Here is a 16,649-nt window from a genome sequence, read left to right as displayed (position 1 = left end):
AAGGCAGAAAGTATTACAGCTCCAAAAGTGAATTCTGGACCAAACCCTTCCAATAATATCTACATATTTTTTGGGTGATACAAGGGGATTGGGGACTGTATGGACACATGGCTTGCTAAGGTTGGCACAATCTCTAAACACATCCCAGTCCAAAACCTTGAAGAAAATCAGAACAAGCTACGGAATTATTTTATTACCTTGTACCAAGTCATCATGTATGCTGGCAAGATTTCCTTTCAACAGTTGACATGCTGACCTTCCATGCTGCCAGTCCACCAAATCATCCTCTTCTTGGCCAAATATTTTATAACACTACAACAGACAATGTGCCAGTTATTCAACTGCATTAAGGTTTACCTTAAAGAGTTAAGGCAGCTATTTTGTGTGCCAGTCTTTTCAGAGCAGGCAGCCTATCTATACAGTACATGGGGGATTGGCAAGGTGAATATTGCTTCAGCACCTCAAATGCAGAACTGTCCATCATTTAAACCAAATTACTTTGTTCCTCTTTCTTTTCAGTTGTCATTCCAGTTTTCCGACCGTGTGTACGGCCTAGCGGACCGGATTCCTGGGCTAGCGGACAGGTTTCCAGCGGACAAAAGTTTCTTAGCATGCTAAGAAACATGTCCGCTGGAAGCCTGTCCATCGGACATGTCCGATGGTTAGTACGACTCATCGGACATGTCCGCTAGGCCGAAATCCCGCGCATCCGTCGACCGACCCTGTGTATAGGCTATCGGTCTGGTTTCCTTCGGTCCAAAATTTCTAAACATGCTTCAAAACCGAACCGATGGACCGATGCCCGATCGGACCAAACCGATGGTTAGTACAGAAAAGCATCGGTTCAAAACCCGCGCATGCTCAGAATCAAGTCAACGCATGCTTGGAAGCATTGAACTTCGTTTTTTTCAGCACGTCGTGTGTTTTACGTCACCACGTTCTGACCCGATGGGATTTTGAACTGATGGTGTGTACATGGTGTGTACATGGTGTGTACATCGGGCCACTTCTGCGGTGAACCGATGAAAACGGTCCGTCGGACCATTCTCATCGGTTCGGTCCGACCGTGTGTACGGGGCCTAAATGACACTTTGTGGGAACCAGTGACTCTAATACAGTGATCAGTGGTACAAATATGCACTATCACTGTTCTAATGACATTGGCTGGGAAGGGTATAACATCTAGGGCAATCAAAGGGTTAAATGTGTGCCTAACAAGGGTTTTCTCACTGTGGGGGAGGTGCTTTTACTAATGGAAGGCATAGATCCCTGTACCTGCTTTGCAGGAACACAGGATCAATGTCTTCCATACTGACAGAGCGGCGATCTGCCTTGTTTACATGGGCAGACCACCCTTCTTCGTGTGTACAGGAAGATCACCCCTCCAGGGAAGGCAACGAGGTAAGCAGGCAGGCGGCTGGCTGGGATTTGAGTCAAGGCAGAAGAACATGCGAGCGGAGCCAGGGACAAAATGGTCACCCTATTGTGGAGTCCTCTTAAGCTACTGTGACTGCTCCAAGCTCTACTTCAATGCCACTACAAGAAAAAGTAGTAATTGTCATGCTGATTACCTTCCCTCCAAATGCTAGCCATTCTGCTGGGCATCCGCCCCGTGGTGCAGGGACAGTTGGAGCAAATGTTGTATTGATATTTTTGATTTTTCTTTCACAAATATATGAGCTTGGAGAACCACAGTTTACGTCATTCCAATGTCCTGTTTTGGAAAATTCAAAAATAATTATTATTTAGATAGTAAAAGTGAATGAACGCTTAAAACAAACCAGCCACAAACACAACATTTTTCAACTTTATGAATACGTGAGAAGTTTGATTGTGTGGCACCCTCCTGGATACGGAGCATCCAAAAAGTATTCACAGCGCTTCACTTTTTTCACATTGTGTTATGTTACAGCCTTATTCCAAAATGGATTAAATTAGTTATTTTCCTCAAAATTCTACAAACAATACCCCATGAATGACAACCTGAAAGAAGTTTGTTTGAAATCTTTGCAAATTTATTAAAAATAAAAAATGAAAAAAATCACACGTGTACATAAGTATTCACATATGCAGTCACAGCCTTTGCCGTGACACTCAAAATTAATCTCATGTGCATCCTGTTTCCACTGATCATGCTTGAGATGTTTTTACAACTTGATTGGAGTCCACCTGTGATAAATTCAATTGATTGGACATGATTTTGAAAGGCACACACCTGTCTATATAAGGTCCCACAGTTAACAGTGCATGTCAGAGCACAAACCAAGCCATAAAGTCCAAGGAATTGTCTGTAGACCTCCGAGACAGCATTGTATCGAGGCACAAATCTGGGGAAGGGTACAGAAAAATTTCTGCAGCTTTGAAGGTCCCAATGAGCACAGTGGCCTTCATCACCTGTACGTGACAGCCCACCTGGAGTTTGCCAAAAGGCACCTGAAGGACTCTCAGACCATGAGAAACACAATTCTTCAGTCTGATGAAACAAAGATTAAACTATTTGACCTGAACTGCAAGCGTCATGTCTGGAGGAAAGCAGGCACCGCTCATCATCTGGCCAATACTATCCCTACAGTGAAGCATGGTGGTGGCAGCATCATGCTGTGGGGATGTTTTTCAGCGGCAGGAACTGGGAGACTAGTCAGGATTGAGGAAAAGGTGAATGCTCAATGTGCAGAGACATCCTTGATGAAAACCTGCTCCAGAGCACTCTGGACCGCAGACTGGGGCAAAGGTTCATCTTCCAACAGGACAAGACCCTAAGCACACAGCCAAAATAACAAGGGAGTGACTATGGGATAACTCAGTGAATGTCCTTGAGTGGCCCATTAGAGCCCAGACTTGAACCCAATTGAACATCTATGAAGAGATCTGAAAATGTCTGTACACCGATGCTCCCCTCACAACCTGATGGAGTTTGAGAGGCCCTGTAAAGAAGAATGGGAGAAACTGCCCAAAAATAGGCGTGCCAAGCTTGTAGCATCATACTCAAAAAGACTTGAGGCTGTAATTGGTGCCAAAGGTGCTTCAATAAAGTATTGAAATTTGCAAAGATTTCCAAAAACAACTTTCACATTGTCATTATGGGATTTTGTTGGTAGAATATAGAGCAAAAATAATGACTTTAATCAATTTTGGAATGAATTTAATCCATTTTGAAATAAGGCTGTAACATAACAAAATGTGGAAAAAGAAAAGTGCTGTGAATACTTTCCGGATGCACTGTGGGTTGCTAGGTGGTAGGAAAATTTAGATTTTGACTGAGTGGTAGTCAACCCAGTTTTAATTTGTATCGTTTTTGCATTTGGTTTCTCCCTAAGCTCAGTAGGGTTGTGATTTCTCTCTGTTTCGCTACCAGTTAGAAATATTTATATTATGTGCTGTGGGAACAACACTACCCACCCTGCCTAGGAGATGCACCAGCTTGAGAAACTGTCACTCCCGGAGACATTGCTGCTGAACTGTATTGATGTTCACCAGGGCCTTGACTGTGGCACAGCACAGGGGCCCACACCTGCAACTACAGTGACACTCCTAAAGCCCTGTACACACGATCCGATATCTTTCATCGGATATCCGATGAAGCTGACTTTCATCAGTCTTGCCTACACACCATCGGTTAAAAATCCGATCGTGTCCAGTCCGTTGCCTACCCAGGCACATATGTGATAACGGTGTATGACTGAGAAACTGAATTATTTTTTGTTTCCTTTAAAAAATACTATAAAAATATTTTGAAAGAAAAATCCGATTGTGTCCAACGCGGTAACGTAGAACACTACGACGTGCTGAGAAAAATGAAGTTCCATGCTTCCGAGCATGCGTCGACTTGATTCTGAGCATGCATGGATTTTTGACCGATTGACTTCTCCACAGACGATCGTTTTTTTCTATCGTTTTTTTAACCATAGGAAAAATTTAAAACAGGTTCTATTTTTTTTTTACCGATGGAAAAAAAACGATGGGGCCCACACACGATCGATTCGTCTGATGAAAACGGTCCATCGGTCCGTTTTCATCAGAAAAACCAATCGTGTGTACAGGGCCTCAGACTTCACCCTGAGGATCCAGCTGGCTAAAACGTCACTAGAAGGCAACAAGAAGCTAAGTCTAGGCAGCAATTCGTGGCTTTCTGAATAAAAGGCTGCTGATGTTTGGTGCTTTCAAGGACATAAGAGCCAGGGTAACTTTATAGGGTACTGTATATCTCTCACAGTGTCTCTGATGTGACCATTCCCTTCAGTCTCAAAGGCAGTGTTATTTGCAAAATAGTGAAATTAGTCCCCCCCTTCTTCTTTTTTTTTTGCATTACAAAATTCCAAAGACATCCCATAGTTCTGTTACCGGGTCAGTGTGCATGGAACTGTTAAGCCCTGTACACACGATCGGTTTGTCTGATGGGCCTCATCGGTTTGTTTTCCATCGGTGAAAAAAAATAGAACATGTTTTAAAAATTTCCTATGGATAAAAAAACGATAGAAAAAAACGATCGTCTGTGTGGAAGTCCATCGGTCAAAAATCCACGCATGCTCAGAATCAAGTCGACGCATGCTAGGAAGCATTGAACTTCTTTTTTCTCAGCACTTCATAGTGTTTTACGTAACCGCGTTTGGACACGGTCGGATTTTTGACTGATGGTGTGTAGGCAAGATTGATGAAAGTCAGCTTCATCGGATATCCGATTAAAAAATCCATCGGATTAGATTCCATCAGATATCCGATCATGTGTACAGGGCTTTACTGTGCGTGTGCTGGCAGCCTCTACATCAGACCTGGGCAAACTACGGCCCGCGGGCCGTATACGGCCCGGCGGACCTTTTAATCCGGCCCACCCCCGCCGCCGCTGCCACGTTAATCACCGCGGCGGGGAACATTAGACAGCGTTCGTTTGAACAGCTGTTTTCCCCGCCGCGCATAGACACTCCCCCTTGGACGGATCTGTCCAATCGCGAGCAAGGGGGAGTCACATAGACACTCCCCCTTGCTCGCGATTGGACAGATCCGTCCAAGGGGGAGTGTCTATGCGCAGCGGGGAAAACAGCTGTTCAAACGAACGCTGTCTAATGTTCCCCGCCGCGGTGATAACAGTAGGCAGGGCCGGTAGCAGTAAGATCGGCATCCCAAGAAAATTGGCATCCCTTGTAGCAACTGAGCATGTGCCGATTTCAGTCCATTGAAATCGAGCGCAGAGCTGCTGCACTACAACACAGCTGAGTCAGATTAACTCTGCACGCGCCGAGAGCTATTGCCGAGGAACACTGCATCAGGATGACCGCGGGGGACACAGGCTTGTATAGGCTACCTACGGGGGGGATCAGTCTGTATGTCCAGGGGGGGGGCAGTCTGTATGTCATGGGGGGGCAGTCTGTATGTCACGGAGGGGGGGGGGGGGGTGCAGCCACTTGTGCCAACACACGCAGCCACTTGTGCCAACACACGCAGCCACTTGTGCCAACACATGCAGCCACTTGTGCCAACACACGCAGCCACTGTGCCACCATAAATTGTCGCCACTGTGCCAATCACACGCAGCCACTGTTCCCAAACACAGCCACTGTGCCAATCACACGCAGCCACTGTGCCAATCACACGCAGCCACTGTGCCAATCACACGCAGCCACTGTGCCAATCACACGCAGCCACTGTTCCCATCAAACACAGCCACTGTGCAATCAATTGTTGCCACTGTTCCCAAACACAGCCACTGTGCCAATCACATGCAGCCACTGTGCCAATCACATGCAGCCACTGTGCCAATCACACGCAGCCACTGTGCCAATCACACGCAGCCACTGTGCCAATCACACGCAGCCACTGTGCCAATCACACGCAGCCACTGTGCCCATCACACGCAGCCACTGTGCCCATCACACGCAGCCACTCTGCCCATCAAACGCAGCCACTGTGCCCATCACACGCAGCCACTGTGCCAACACACGCAGCCACTGTGCCAACACACGCAGCCACTGTGCCAACACACGCAGCCACTGTGCCAACACACGCAGTCACTGTGCCATCAATTGTTGCCACTGTGCCCATCACACGCAGCCACTGTGCCATCAATTGTCGCCACTGTGCCCATCAAACGCAACTACTGTGCCATCACACGCAGCCACTGTGCCATCACATGCAGCCACTGTTTAATCAATTGTGGCTATTGATTAAACAGTGGCTGCCTGTCCCCAGCCTCTGTCCACCTCCTGTGTCATGTCCCCAGCGTCTGTCCCCCTCCTGTGTCATGTCCCCAGCCTCTGTCCCCCTCCTGTGTCATGTCCCCAGCGTCTGTCCCCCTCCTGTGTCATGTCCCCAGCGTCTGTCCCCCTCCTGTGTCATGTCCCCAGCGTCTGTCCCCCTCCTGTGTCATGTCCCCAGCGTCTGTCCCCCTCCTGTGCCATGTCCCCAGCGTATGTCCCCAGCCTCTGTCACCCTCTTGTGTCATGTCCCCAGCCTCTGTCCCCCTCTTGTGTCATGTCCCCAGCCTCTGTCCCCCTCCTGTGTCATGTCCCCAGCCTCTGTCCCCCTCCTGTGTCATGTCCCCAGCCTCTGTCCCCCTCCTGTGTCATGTCCCCAGCCTCTGTCCCCCTCCTGTGCCATGTCCCCAGCCTCTGTCCCCCTCCTGTGTCATGTCCCCAGCCTCTGTCCCCCTCTTGTGTCATGTCCCCAGCCTCTGTCCCCCTCCTGTGCCATGTCCCCAGCCTCTGTCCCCCTCCTGTGCCACGTCCCCAGCCTCTGTCCCCCTCCTGTGCCATGTCCCCAGCCTCTGTCCCCCTCCTGTGCCATGTCCCCAGCCTCTGTCCCCCTCCTGTGTCATGTCCCCAGCCTCTGTCCCCCTCCTGTGCCATGTCCCCAGCCTCTGTCCCCCTCCTGTGCCATGTCCCCAGCCTCTGTCCCCCTCCTGTGCCATGTCTCCAGCCTCTGTCCCCCTCCTGTGCCATGTCCCCAGCCTCTGTCCCCCTCCTGTGCCATGTCCCCAGCCTCTGTCCCCCTCCTGTGTCATGTCCCCAGCCTCTGTCCCCCTCCTGTGCCATGTCCCCAGCCTCTGTCCCCCTCCTGTGCCATGTCCCCAGCCTCTGTCCCCCTCCTGTGCCATGTCCCCAGCCTCTGTCCCCCTCCTGTGCCATGTCCCCAGCCTCTGTCCCCCTCCTGTGCCATGTCCCCAGCCTCTGTCCCCCTCCTGTGCCATGTCCCCAGCCTCTGTCCCCCTCCTGTGCCATGTCCCCAGCCTCTGTCCCCCTCCTGTGCCATGTCCCCAGCCTCTGTCCCCCTCCTGTGTCATGTCCCCAGCCTCTGTCCCCCTCCTGTGTCATGTCCCCAGCCTCTGTCCCCCTCCTGTGCCATGTCCCCAGCCTCTGTCCCCCTCCTGTGCCATGTCCCCAGCCTCTGTCCCCCTCCTGTGCCATGTCCCCAGCCTCTGTCCCCCTCCTGTGCCATGTCTATAACAAGTACTCGTACCAGTTTTCCAACAATGATATTTACTGCTTTTTATAAAGAAATACAATTGATTTTATGCAGTATTGAGTTTAGCCTTTTGGCCCGGCCCTCCAAAATATTTTTAGTTTCTCATGTGGCCCCATCGAAAAAATAATTGCCCACCCCTGCTCTACATGATCAGGGAAAGACCCTTAGTCACCATCCTTATTTGTGCTGCTGTTATCAGGAAAAGTGATTTTACTACATTCATTCAATCATCATCAACCAGCAGTTCTTATAGGGTAGCACTAAAACGGGATGATCTAAAATTAGACAGCTGATGTTATATATAAATCTTGGCTTCAGGTTGAGGTTGACCCTGCTTCTTGAATTTCCCAACTGGTGCTTTAATTGGATGGATGACCATACGAACCAATAAGGAGGCTTGGAGGTAGGATAGACTGGGTGAAGCTCGACTTTTACAGAATGTCCAGATTTGCATATAACTTTAGCAACTGAGCAGTCACCAGTGTTCTATAGTGACTGTAGGTGTGGATACCAGAGAAGTGCTACAAACCCAGCCAAAGAACCCATTGGGACCTCACATGATTGGCAGGGGCTAGAAAACTTCAGAAAGTCAGCTCCCTGAACACTGGACAGAGGCAAAGATGCTGAATAATTGTCCATTGAAGAGTCTGGAGACAAGATGACAGAATGCTAAACTGTTGAACCAGGAGGATGAATTGTGTAATCGGAACTTCCAGGAAAAAAATCCAATAGTAAGACTGCAGGTTGGTAGCAAGTGCCAATTTAATTCCCCAATAGCCCAGTACTTCCTGGCATGAGGTTCACAGAAGTTTTTCCCCCTGCCTCCCACAACTCAACGCCGGGTACCAGAGCGGATGACCATTCACTTGGTGGCCAGAGGAAGGGCCCCAGGGTGGACAGGAAGCAGGGAGCATGAGCAAGATATGGAGAGGTACCCTTTGAGTGCATTGATATCATTACTTTCATATGTTTGTAGGCAGTACAGAATCACTTAAAAATAATCAGATCTATTATATGCCTCTAATGCGACCATATTCAACATTATCTTGAACTAAAGTGCTATGACTCCCAAAGAGAAGTGATTCATCTTGAGGTGCCCATATTTATTATATGTTGCTAGTTTACATGTTTTTAAAGGGTCAGTCCATCCAAAACTAATATTTCAACTGCTGTTGAATGCAGGAGAGTTAAACCAACCTGAGGCCTCGTACACACGACAGAGATTCTCGGCAGAATTCGCCGAGAAACTCGGTCAAAACCCGGATTCTGCCGAGAATCTCTGTCGTCTGTACAGTTTTGGCTCGATGGAGCCGCCGAGGAGCTCGACGAGAAAATAGAGAACATGTTCTCTATTTTCTCGTTGGCCGCGTTGTTCTATAGGAGAAGGCGGCCCGCCGAGCTCCTCGGCGGCTTCATCCCAAAACGAGACGAGGAACTCGACGTGCCAAGCACGTCGAATTCCTCTGTCGTGTGTACGGGGCCTGACAGTTTATTTTATCTCCTTGAGACTCTGTTGGTTGAATCTATGTGATGGGTTACCAGGTCTGTACACCTTCTGTGGTCATTCTGAGGGGTTCCCAATCTTCCTCTTGGGCTTTTATGTGTTTTATATAATGCAGTACAAACAGGAGGAGGGGAAACACACAAAGATGGATGGGAACTTCCAGGCGCACAGGAATAGAAGGGATAATATGACAGATCGCTGCTCCAGGTGAGTATGATAATCCACCAAAAGGGAAGAGTTGGGTGCTAGCTGCAGCTCACAACCGTGAACTGTGTAGACAATATAAGAAAAATAGCTGCACACCAACATCCGTCCAACAGGTTTATTGAAAGACTGCCACCAGGACTATAACAACAGAACAAGGAGTGACGACATTTCACACATATATTGTGCTTCTTCAAAACCCCTTGTTATAGTCCTGGTGGCAGTCTTTCAATAAATCTGTTGGACGGATGTTGGTGTGCAGCTATTTTTCTTATTTTGTCTCTTTGTGTTTTTGTTTTTAAGATATTTTTTATTGATTTCTTATTTTCTCTGCACAGGAATAGAGTTGGAAATTATGTTCGGGATATCGCCTAATTGGAGCACCCAAAATATATAAGATACCAGGGGCTAACTCAACCCACCAGACTCCACCTATAACTAAAAGATCACTTTTGTTTAGAATGACCTTCACAGGTACTTTAAGTACTTGTACATTATCAAATAGCTCCTGCTGCATACTGACCAGACTGCTGAGAGGTCACACCAGACTGAGGCAGCACAGCACAGACTGCAGCAATCGCATCTGCACCAATGCTGCAGGGAGACCAGAGCATCCTCGCACCCTCTACTTCCCACTGCTGAATCTTCAGAGTCATTTTGTGGGGAGACCAAGGAGGCCCCCTTTCTACAGTGAGTTCATGGCTGCACCACAGGAACTGCTGAAAGGGTTCACTTTCCATAGTTTACACTGCTAGCAGGGTCTAAGTTACTGGTGGCAGGAATTAGGTATACCACACCTTTACTGCTACTTCACCACATCTATTCTGCACCTGTACTGTACCAGTACTATAACTAAACCGCAACCTTACTGCATCTTTACTGCCCCTCTACAGCATGCTGGTTCATGATAACTGTTGTTAAGTGCACCAACACCTCTTAACAGGCCCCAACGATAGCTGGCAGAAGAACAACATAAGGCCTACCCCACCCATAAAACCATCCTGCAAGTCCCCTTTGTTCCTTTCTCCCCTTTCTTTTATTCCTAAGGAAATTGAACATCCAGTCGGTCTGGGCCTAACATAGTCACCATTAATGCACTTTGGCAGTATAATTCCTGTGTTTAGTAAATCAAGCTTTAATGCTGCCCACTGCTGCACTGCAGGTGACCTTGCTACCCTTTGTTCCTTTCTCCCCTTTCTTTTATTCCTAAGGAAATTGAACATCCAGTCGGTCTGGGCCTAACATAGTCACCATTAATGCACTTTGGCAGTATAATTCCTGTGTTTAGTAAATCAAGCTTTAATGCTGCCCACTGCTGCACTGCAGGTGACCTTGCTACCGTTTATGCTGATCTTGACACCAAGTGCCATCTTATTCCTTGTCCTTATTATTAATCACCCTGTATGTTACATTTTGTTATTACCATTGTTAATGGATTTCTATGCTTACTTTGTTACCAATCATATTAGGTGACAATCTATTAAGTAAGCCTTTATTAACTGGTTCAGTGCAAGGAGCTGCGGTGGCTCAACGCGATTGGCACTGCGCTGACAAGCCATTCACCTCTGCAGCTAGGGGTTCGGATCCCGGTCTCGGCTACATGTGAATTGAGTTTGGTGGTCTCAGCCCGGCTCCTGGTGGGTGTGCTATGCGAGGTAAGCCTGCGCTTAGTACGCCCACCCCCCTCCCACAAAAACCACCACACTTACACACGCACTCGAAATTGGGTTAACATGCACGCACTTTGACCACGCGGTCTCTAAAAAGAGAGGCGAAGGACTAACGGGGCTGGTTGAGCGGGCTAATCCTCTCACTCCCTTATAGGGAGTCCCTCTGCCCCGTTGGGCTTCAAAGCGGAGCAGGTAGGGTGGGCTGTGTGGGAGCACCCCCTCACACACCCACCATTGCCACCCGGGGCATGGAGAAAGGTGGCAGATTGCCTCTGGGGGAGGCCTGCCTACTCCCAACTCCTGCAGTCCGGCTCCTCTCTCGAGTACACGCACAAAATACACTTAAAAACAAACAAACAAAAAAAAAAAACTGGTTCAGTGCCACTTTTCTTTGATGTAGTACTAGTTACTTAGGGCTTTTTTTAACTTTCTTCAAAATGTGGCATTGGACGTGCTTTTTTAAAGCACTCTGAATGCTTTTCAAAGCACCGGTCGCTTAATAAAATGGTTAGCTTACAGTCCTGTTCACACGTTTGTTTTTCTTTGATTTGCTTCAAAAATTATACTCCATGTTGCTTTCTTGGTGCTTCAAATCGTCTCCAAAGCCTTCATAGAAGTCTATGACAATGCTTGCTTACAGTACCTAAAGCTTTTGGGGGACTTTTATTCAGTGTTAGCTCCACTTTGTTTTGGAGGTATTGCACGTATGGAACTATCCCAGGATGCACTGGAAAACCAACAAGTGAACCGGGAAGACGTCATCAGCAGTTACTTCTGGTTCATGTGTATATAATCTGGAGTGCATCTGGTGTGCAGCATGGAGCAGCAGGAAGGTGAGCGGGGTCCGAACTGGAGCGGAGCAACTAGCAGACAGCACACGTGGTGTGCAACATGTGAATGATACAGCAGAAGGCGAGCGGGTATCGAAGAGAGAGGAAGATGTCACATGTGGTGAGCAGCGTGGAAGCAATATAGCGGGAGGATCAGCAAACCAGACAATCAGAACTGGGGGGTACTACTAAGTTGGGAATCAGCAGAGCTGGGGGGGTACTACTAAGTGAGGGATCAGCAGAGCTGGGGGGGGTACTACTAAGTGAGGGATCAGCAGAGCTTGGGGGGTACTACTAAGTGAGGGATCAGCAGAGCTGGGGGGGTACTACTAAGTGAGGGATCAGCAGAGCTGGGGGGGTACTACTAAGTGAGGGATCAGCAGAGCTGGGTGTTACTACTGAACAGGGGATCAGCAAAGCTGAGGCTACTACTAAGCGGAGATCAGCAAAGCTGGGGCTACTACTGAGTGGGGCATCGGTCCTACGGTAGGGCTACACCCCCCATACTTTAGCATCAGGGTGGAATTATTCTTTAAAACCCTGTTGTTTTGAAAACATGTAGAGTGGATGAATTATACACAAAACATATACTGTACCATTGTCCTTATACAGCTCCACACAGTTCTCGTCATTGTTAGCAAAGCTGGGTTCATTAACTGCCCATCTCACATAATCAACAGGAGAGCCGTCCAACCATCTAGAAAAAAAAAACACAGAAGGCATGCTTAAAATTCTCACAAACTTTCACACTCTCCCATACTTCTATTGAGGTATTAGATGCTGGTCTATATATTTATATATATATATGTTTTAAATGTTGGTAAATGTCTTCCATAAATAACATACTAATAATAAAATACGTTCCAAGAGTTGTTCTTGCTTAAAGCCCAACTCTAGCTTAAGTTATTTTTTTAATCGGAAATTTTCCCCCACTAGATAAAATACAAAAACAGCTCTCACAACAATTAAATCAAATATGAAATCGAAAGTGCTTATAGGGATTTGGCAGCTAGAAAACAAATAGGTTAATACACAACACCTAACGTAAAATATGGAAAAAATAGGTTAATACACAACACCTAACGTAAAATATGGAAAAAATAGGTTAATACACAACACCTAACGTAAAATATGGAAAAAATGGCAGCGCCAATCTCTATCATAAATTGTAAATCACCCCAATTTCAACACTAAAATGCTGTATATGATGTATATAGTTACAAAGAAATTACTTTTAGGTAAATGTGACAATAACAAATTATCCTGGTTTGCAGTGGCTTGGTGGACTTATAGCTAAAATACTGCTCCCCTCTCAGTGGAAAATGGGATTAGCACCCTTGTGTTGGAAAGTCTTTGAATACAAATATGGAGCTCCTCCAAACAAGGAAAGATCTCATTATCTTCCACTGGGAAGCTCCAACATTTCTCAATTCTCCCATATCTGATAAAGCCATTCACACACCATAGACTGAGTAAGGATACAGCAATAAAAACAAACATAGGCCCGGATTCATAAAGGAGTTACGTCGGCGTATCTCCAGATACGCCGTCGTAACTCCGAATGAGGGCCGTCGCATCTCCGCGCCTGATTCATAGAATCAGATACGCCTCAATGTTGCCTAGATACGAGCGGCGTAAGTCTCCTACGCCGTCGTATCGTAGGGTGCATATTTACGCTGGCCTAGGTGGTGCTAGGTGGTCCTTCCGTAGATTTCCGCGTTGAATATGCAAATGAGCTAGATACGCCGATTCACGTACGTGCGGTCGCCCGGCGTATCAAGATACATCATTTACGTAAGGCGTCGGACCGGCGTAAAGTTACCCCTCATAAAGCAGGGGTAAGTCATGTTAGGTATGGACGTCGGAAACGTACGAATAGTGTCGTATTTTACGTCGTTTGCGTAAGTCGTCTGTGAATGGGGCTGGGCGTAGGTTACGTTCACGTCGACTAAGCATTGAGCGGGCGTAATTTAATTTGAAAATTCAACATGATACTGAGCATGCAAGCGCATGCGCCGTTCAATAACAGCGTCATTTATGTGGGGTCACGAAACATTTACATACAACACGCCCCCTACCAGCCTAGTTTGAATTAGGCGGGCTTACGCCCTGTCAGATACACTACGCCGCCGTTACTTACAGCGCAAGTTGTTTCTGAATACGGGACCTGCCGTTCTAAGTTACGGCGGCGTAGTGTATCTGAGATACGCTACGCCCGCCTAAAGATAGGCAGATCTCTCTGAATCCGGGCCATAGTATATATCCACAAAACAAAAATTGGGTTGGGTGGTAGGCACCTACCTAAATTCTTTATCCACAGATAAATACAAGCCAATGTAATATGAGTCACTCGTCCTGTTCCTTAAAATCTAAAGAAGAAAGAGAACAATGTATATAAATTAACAGGTAATACAAAAATCGCAATAACTGATAATATGCCAAAATTACACACTATAGCGATACTAGGGGGTAGGAGTTCCAAACACGTGTACAATATTTCATTCTTTAAAGAGAAACTACAATCTGCTCACATAATTTGTAAAAAAAAAAAAGTTTTATATACTGTGATTCTGTACTATGCTGAAAAAATCGACCTCCACTAAGTCTGGCTGCAGCCATTTTAACTGTGGGCAGCTGAAGCTGCTGCCCGTTCACTTCCTGGATTTACACAGACACACAGAGGCACACCTCCAGGTCTGCAGCTCTCATTGACTCTCTTATGACTCATCCCCCCTCCCTTTCTGGCAAACTTCCACAAGAGTGAGAGAGAGAGCTGTGCATGATGTCATAAGCCTAGATGGAAAGTTGAAAAAAATTACTGCAGGTCCGCTTTAATTCTTTATTCATTTAACATGCTTCGTACAGAATTTACTGTTTGGTCTGATGAAGTGACTACCTGGTCCATGAAATACATTGCTTAATTATGATGAGCAAATGATAGAAAATCAAATATTGCTATATGGCTAAATAAGAGACTAAGGCCATGAAGGGGCTCTCTATTGGAAACAATGAGAACGGATGATGGTTGGATGATTGGTCAGATGACTGGATGATCCATATTGAACCAACCATTATTCACTTCACCGTGCAAATATTGGATTCAGCAGTGACTTTGGGAGTTTCTTTGCAAGATCCCCCCACCCAGTACTCATTAGTTGGCTTCAGCTGATCATGAGGAGCAGGGGTCTCCAAACTGCGGCCCAAGGGCCAGATGTGGCCCTTTGCTACCCTTTATCCTCCCACTGACACCAACAAGGGGGCACTATTTCTTCTATGGGTACCAACAAGGGGGCACTATTTCTTCTAAGGATACCAACAAGGGGGCACTATTTCTTCTATGGATACCAACAAGGGGGCACTATTTCTTCTACGGATACCAACAAGGGGGCACTATTTCTTCCACTGATACCAATGATGGGATACTATACCTCCTACTAATTGGGGGAACTACTTCTCCATATTTATTTTCACTGATGCCAGGCCCTGGACATTTTCTGCCCCCCGCTGGCCACAATCCGGCCCTCCTTAAGTCCGAAGGACAATAAACTGGCCCTTTGTTTTATAAGGTTTGGAGACCCCTGGACTAGATGGACCTGAGTAAGCCTTGCCTGTGTCAGGAGTCTGTCGTCCCCTGGGGCCTGGGAGGGGTTCTTTCTCCTTGTGAGGGGACCATCCTAGTTTTTCTGGTTCATTCTGGTGTTATTTTTGCGCAGCACACTCTGGACAATTTTAAAAAAAAAAGGAGCAATCCAGCCAGCACGCCTTCCAACTACCAATTTATTATGTAAAGAGGTCCAAGTAAAGTACAGATTGACCATTTGGCTCATGGTTAGGTTCAGAGAAAACTAAAGCAACGTTTGTCTCAAGCTAACTGGGTTGTTCATCACTACTGTTTAACAGTTTTTGATAAAAGTTTTTAATTGTTATAGAAGCTGCGAAGGGGCGTGGCCAGGAACGTTTTTCATAGAGCTCCCACCAGTCACTCTGTATTTGATCCTGTTCCCGGCTCCGTAGGGCCAATTGTTTAGTACCAAAAGGTACCGGAACTCCCGTTATAGAAGCTGCGCTTACCCTTTCTACACTCACTGGCCACTTTATTAGGTACACCTGTTCAATTGCTTGGTAACAAAAATTGCTAATCAGCCAATCACATGGCAGCAACTTAATGCATTTAGGCATCTAGACGTGGTGAAGAGGACTTGCTGAAGTTCAAACTGAGCATCAAAATTGTAACGGTCACCACCGTTTACGACCTTCCATCATCCCCGACAGCTTATCTGACACTCCAACCATCCAACAGACATTTCCCAGAATAACGAGACTTGCTCTGTTACTGGTTTCAAATGTATGAACACTTTTAGTGGTTAGCTCTCAAGTTTATATACAGTTTTCAATGCATGTTTCAGTGATCACAGGAACAATCAAACTCTCCACCCACACATCACACCCTGGGGGGGCTTCAATACACCTTCAGATGGCTAATTGCTAAACATTCCAGACATTTCGGCGCCGGTCTATAATTAACATGACCTAATCACTGCACCTGAGAAGTCACATTCCTTCATTAACAGAATTCAAACAAAACACCATCACACAATGATTTCCCCTCAATCCACATCTTTAGACAGACGGTCTGTCTCCGACAGAAAGGTATTCACACCTGAGCATCAATCGGCTTTAAATAGTGTTATCACACAATGAAAGGCCTTTCAAGAGCCAGCCTCGTTTAACAACTCACTAGCCAGGGCTAAGCATTGAATGAGTCATTATTGACCGGTAGGATCAGAATATTCTTTGCAGACATTTAAGGAATATATTGTAGATTACTGTCCATGCTAAAACAATCCAACATATGTCCCTTATCTCCTGGCTCAATCTGTGCCCAAAAGTGACTCCTGTTACAAAAATCAAAACAAAAGGGAATTAAAGTGACTTTGAACGTGGCATGGTTGTTGGTGCCAGACGGGCTGGTCTGAGTATTTCAAA

General features: G+C 46.6%; 1 protein-coding gene across 1 annotated transcript in view; it reads right to left on the bottom strand.

The window, feature by feature from the left end:
• Positions 1 to 16,649, bottom strand: part of LOC120939983 (macrophage mannose receptor 1-like) — a 145,683-nt gene that overhangs the window by 38,375 nt on the left and 90,659 nt on the right. The window contains exons 18-21 of the mRNA XM_040352475.1: positions 13,965 to 14,032; positions 12,260 to 12,360; positions 1,572 to 1,714; positions 198 to 312 (exon numbers count right to left, since the gene is read on the bottom strand). Coding sequence (XP_040208409.1) covers positions 198 to 312; positions 1,572 to 1,714; positions 12,260 to 12,360; positions 13,965 to 14,032 — 427 coding nt within the window. The remainder of the gene's footprint in view (positions 1 to 197; positions 313 to 1,571; positions 1,715 to 12,259; positions 12,361 to 13,964; positions 14,033 to 16,649) is intronic.

This window comes from Rana temporaria, chromosome 5, assembly GCF_905171775.1.
Source record: "Rana temporaria chromosome 5, aRanTem1.1, whole genome shotgun sequence".
In the NCBI taxonomy this organism is placed as follows: Eukaryota; Metazoa; Chordata; class Amphibia; order Anura; family Ranidae; genus Rana; species Rana temporaria.
The sequence above is the reverse complement of the archived record's forward strand: the minus strand, read 5'-3'. Positions and strand labels throughout refer to the sequence as shown.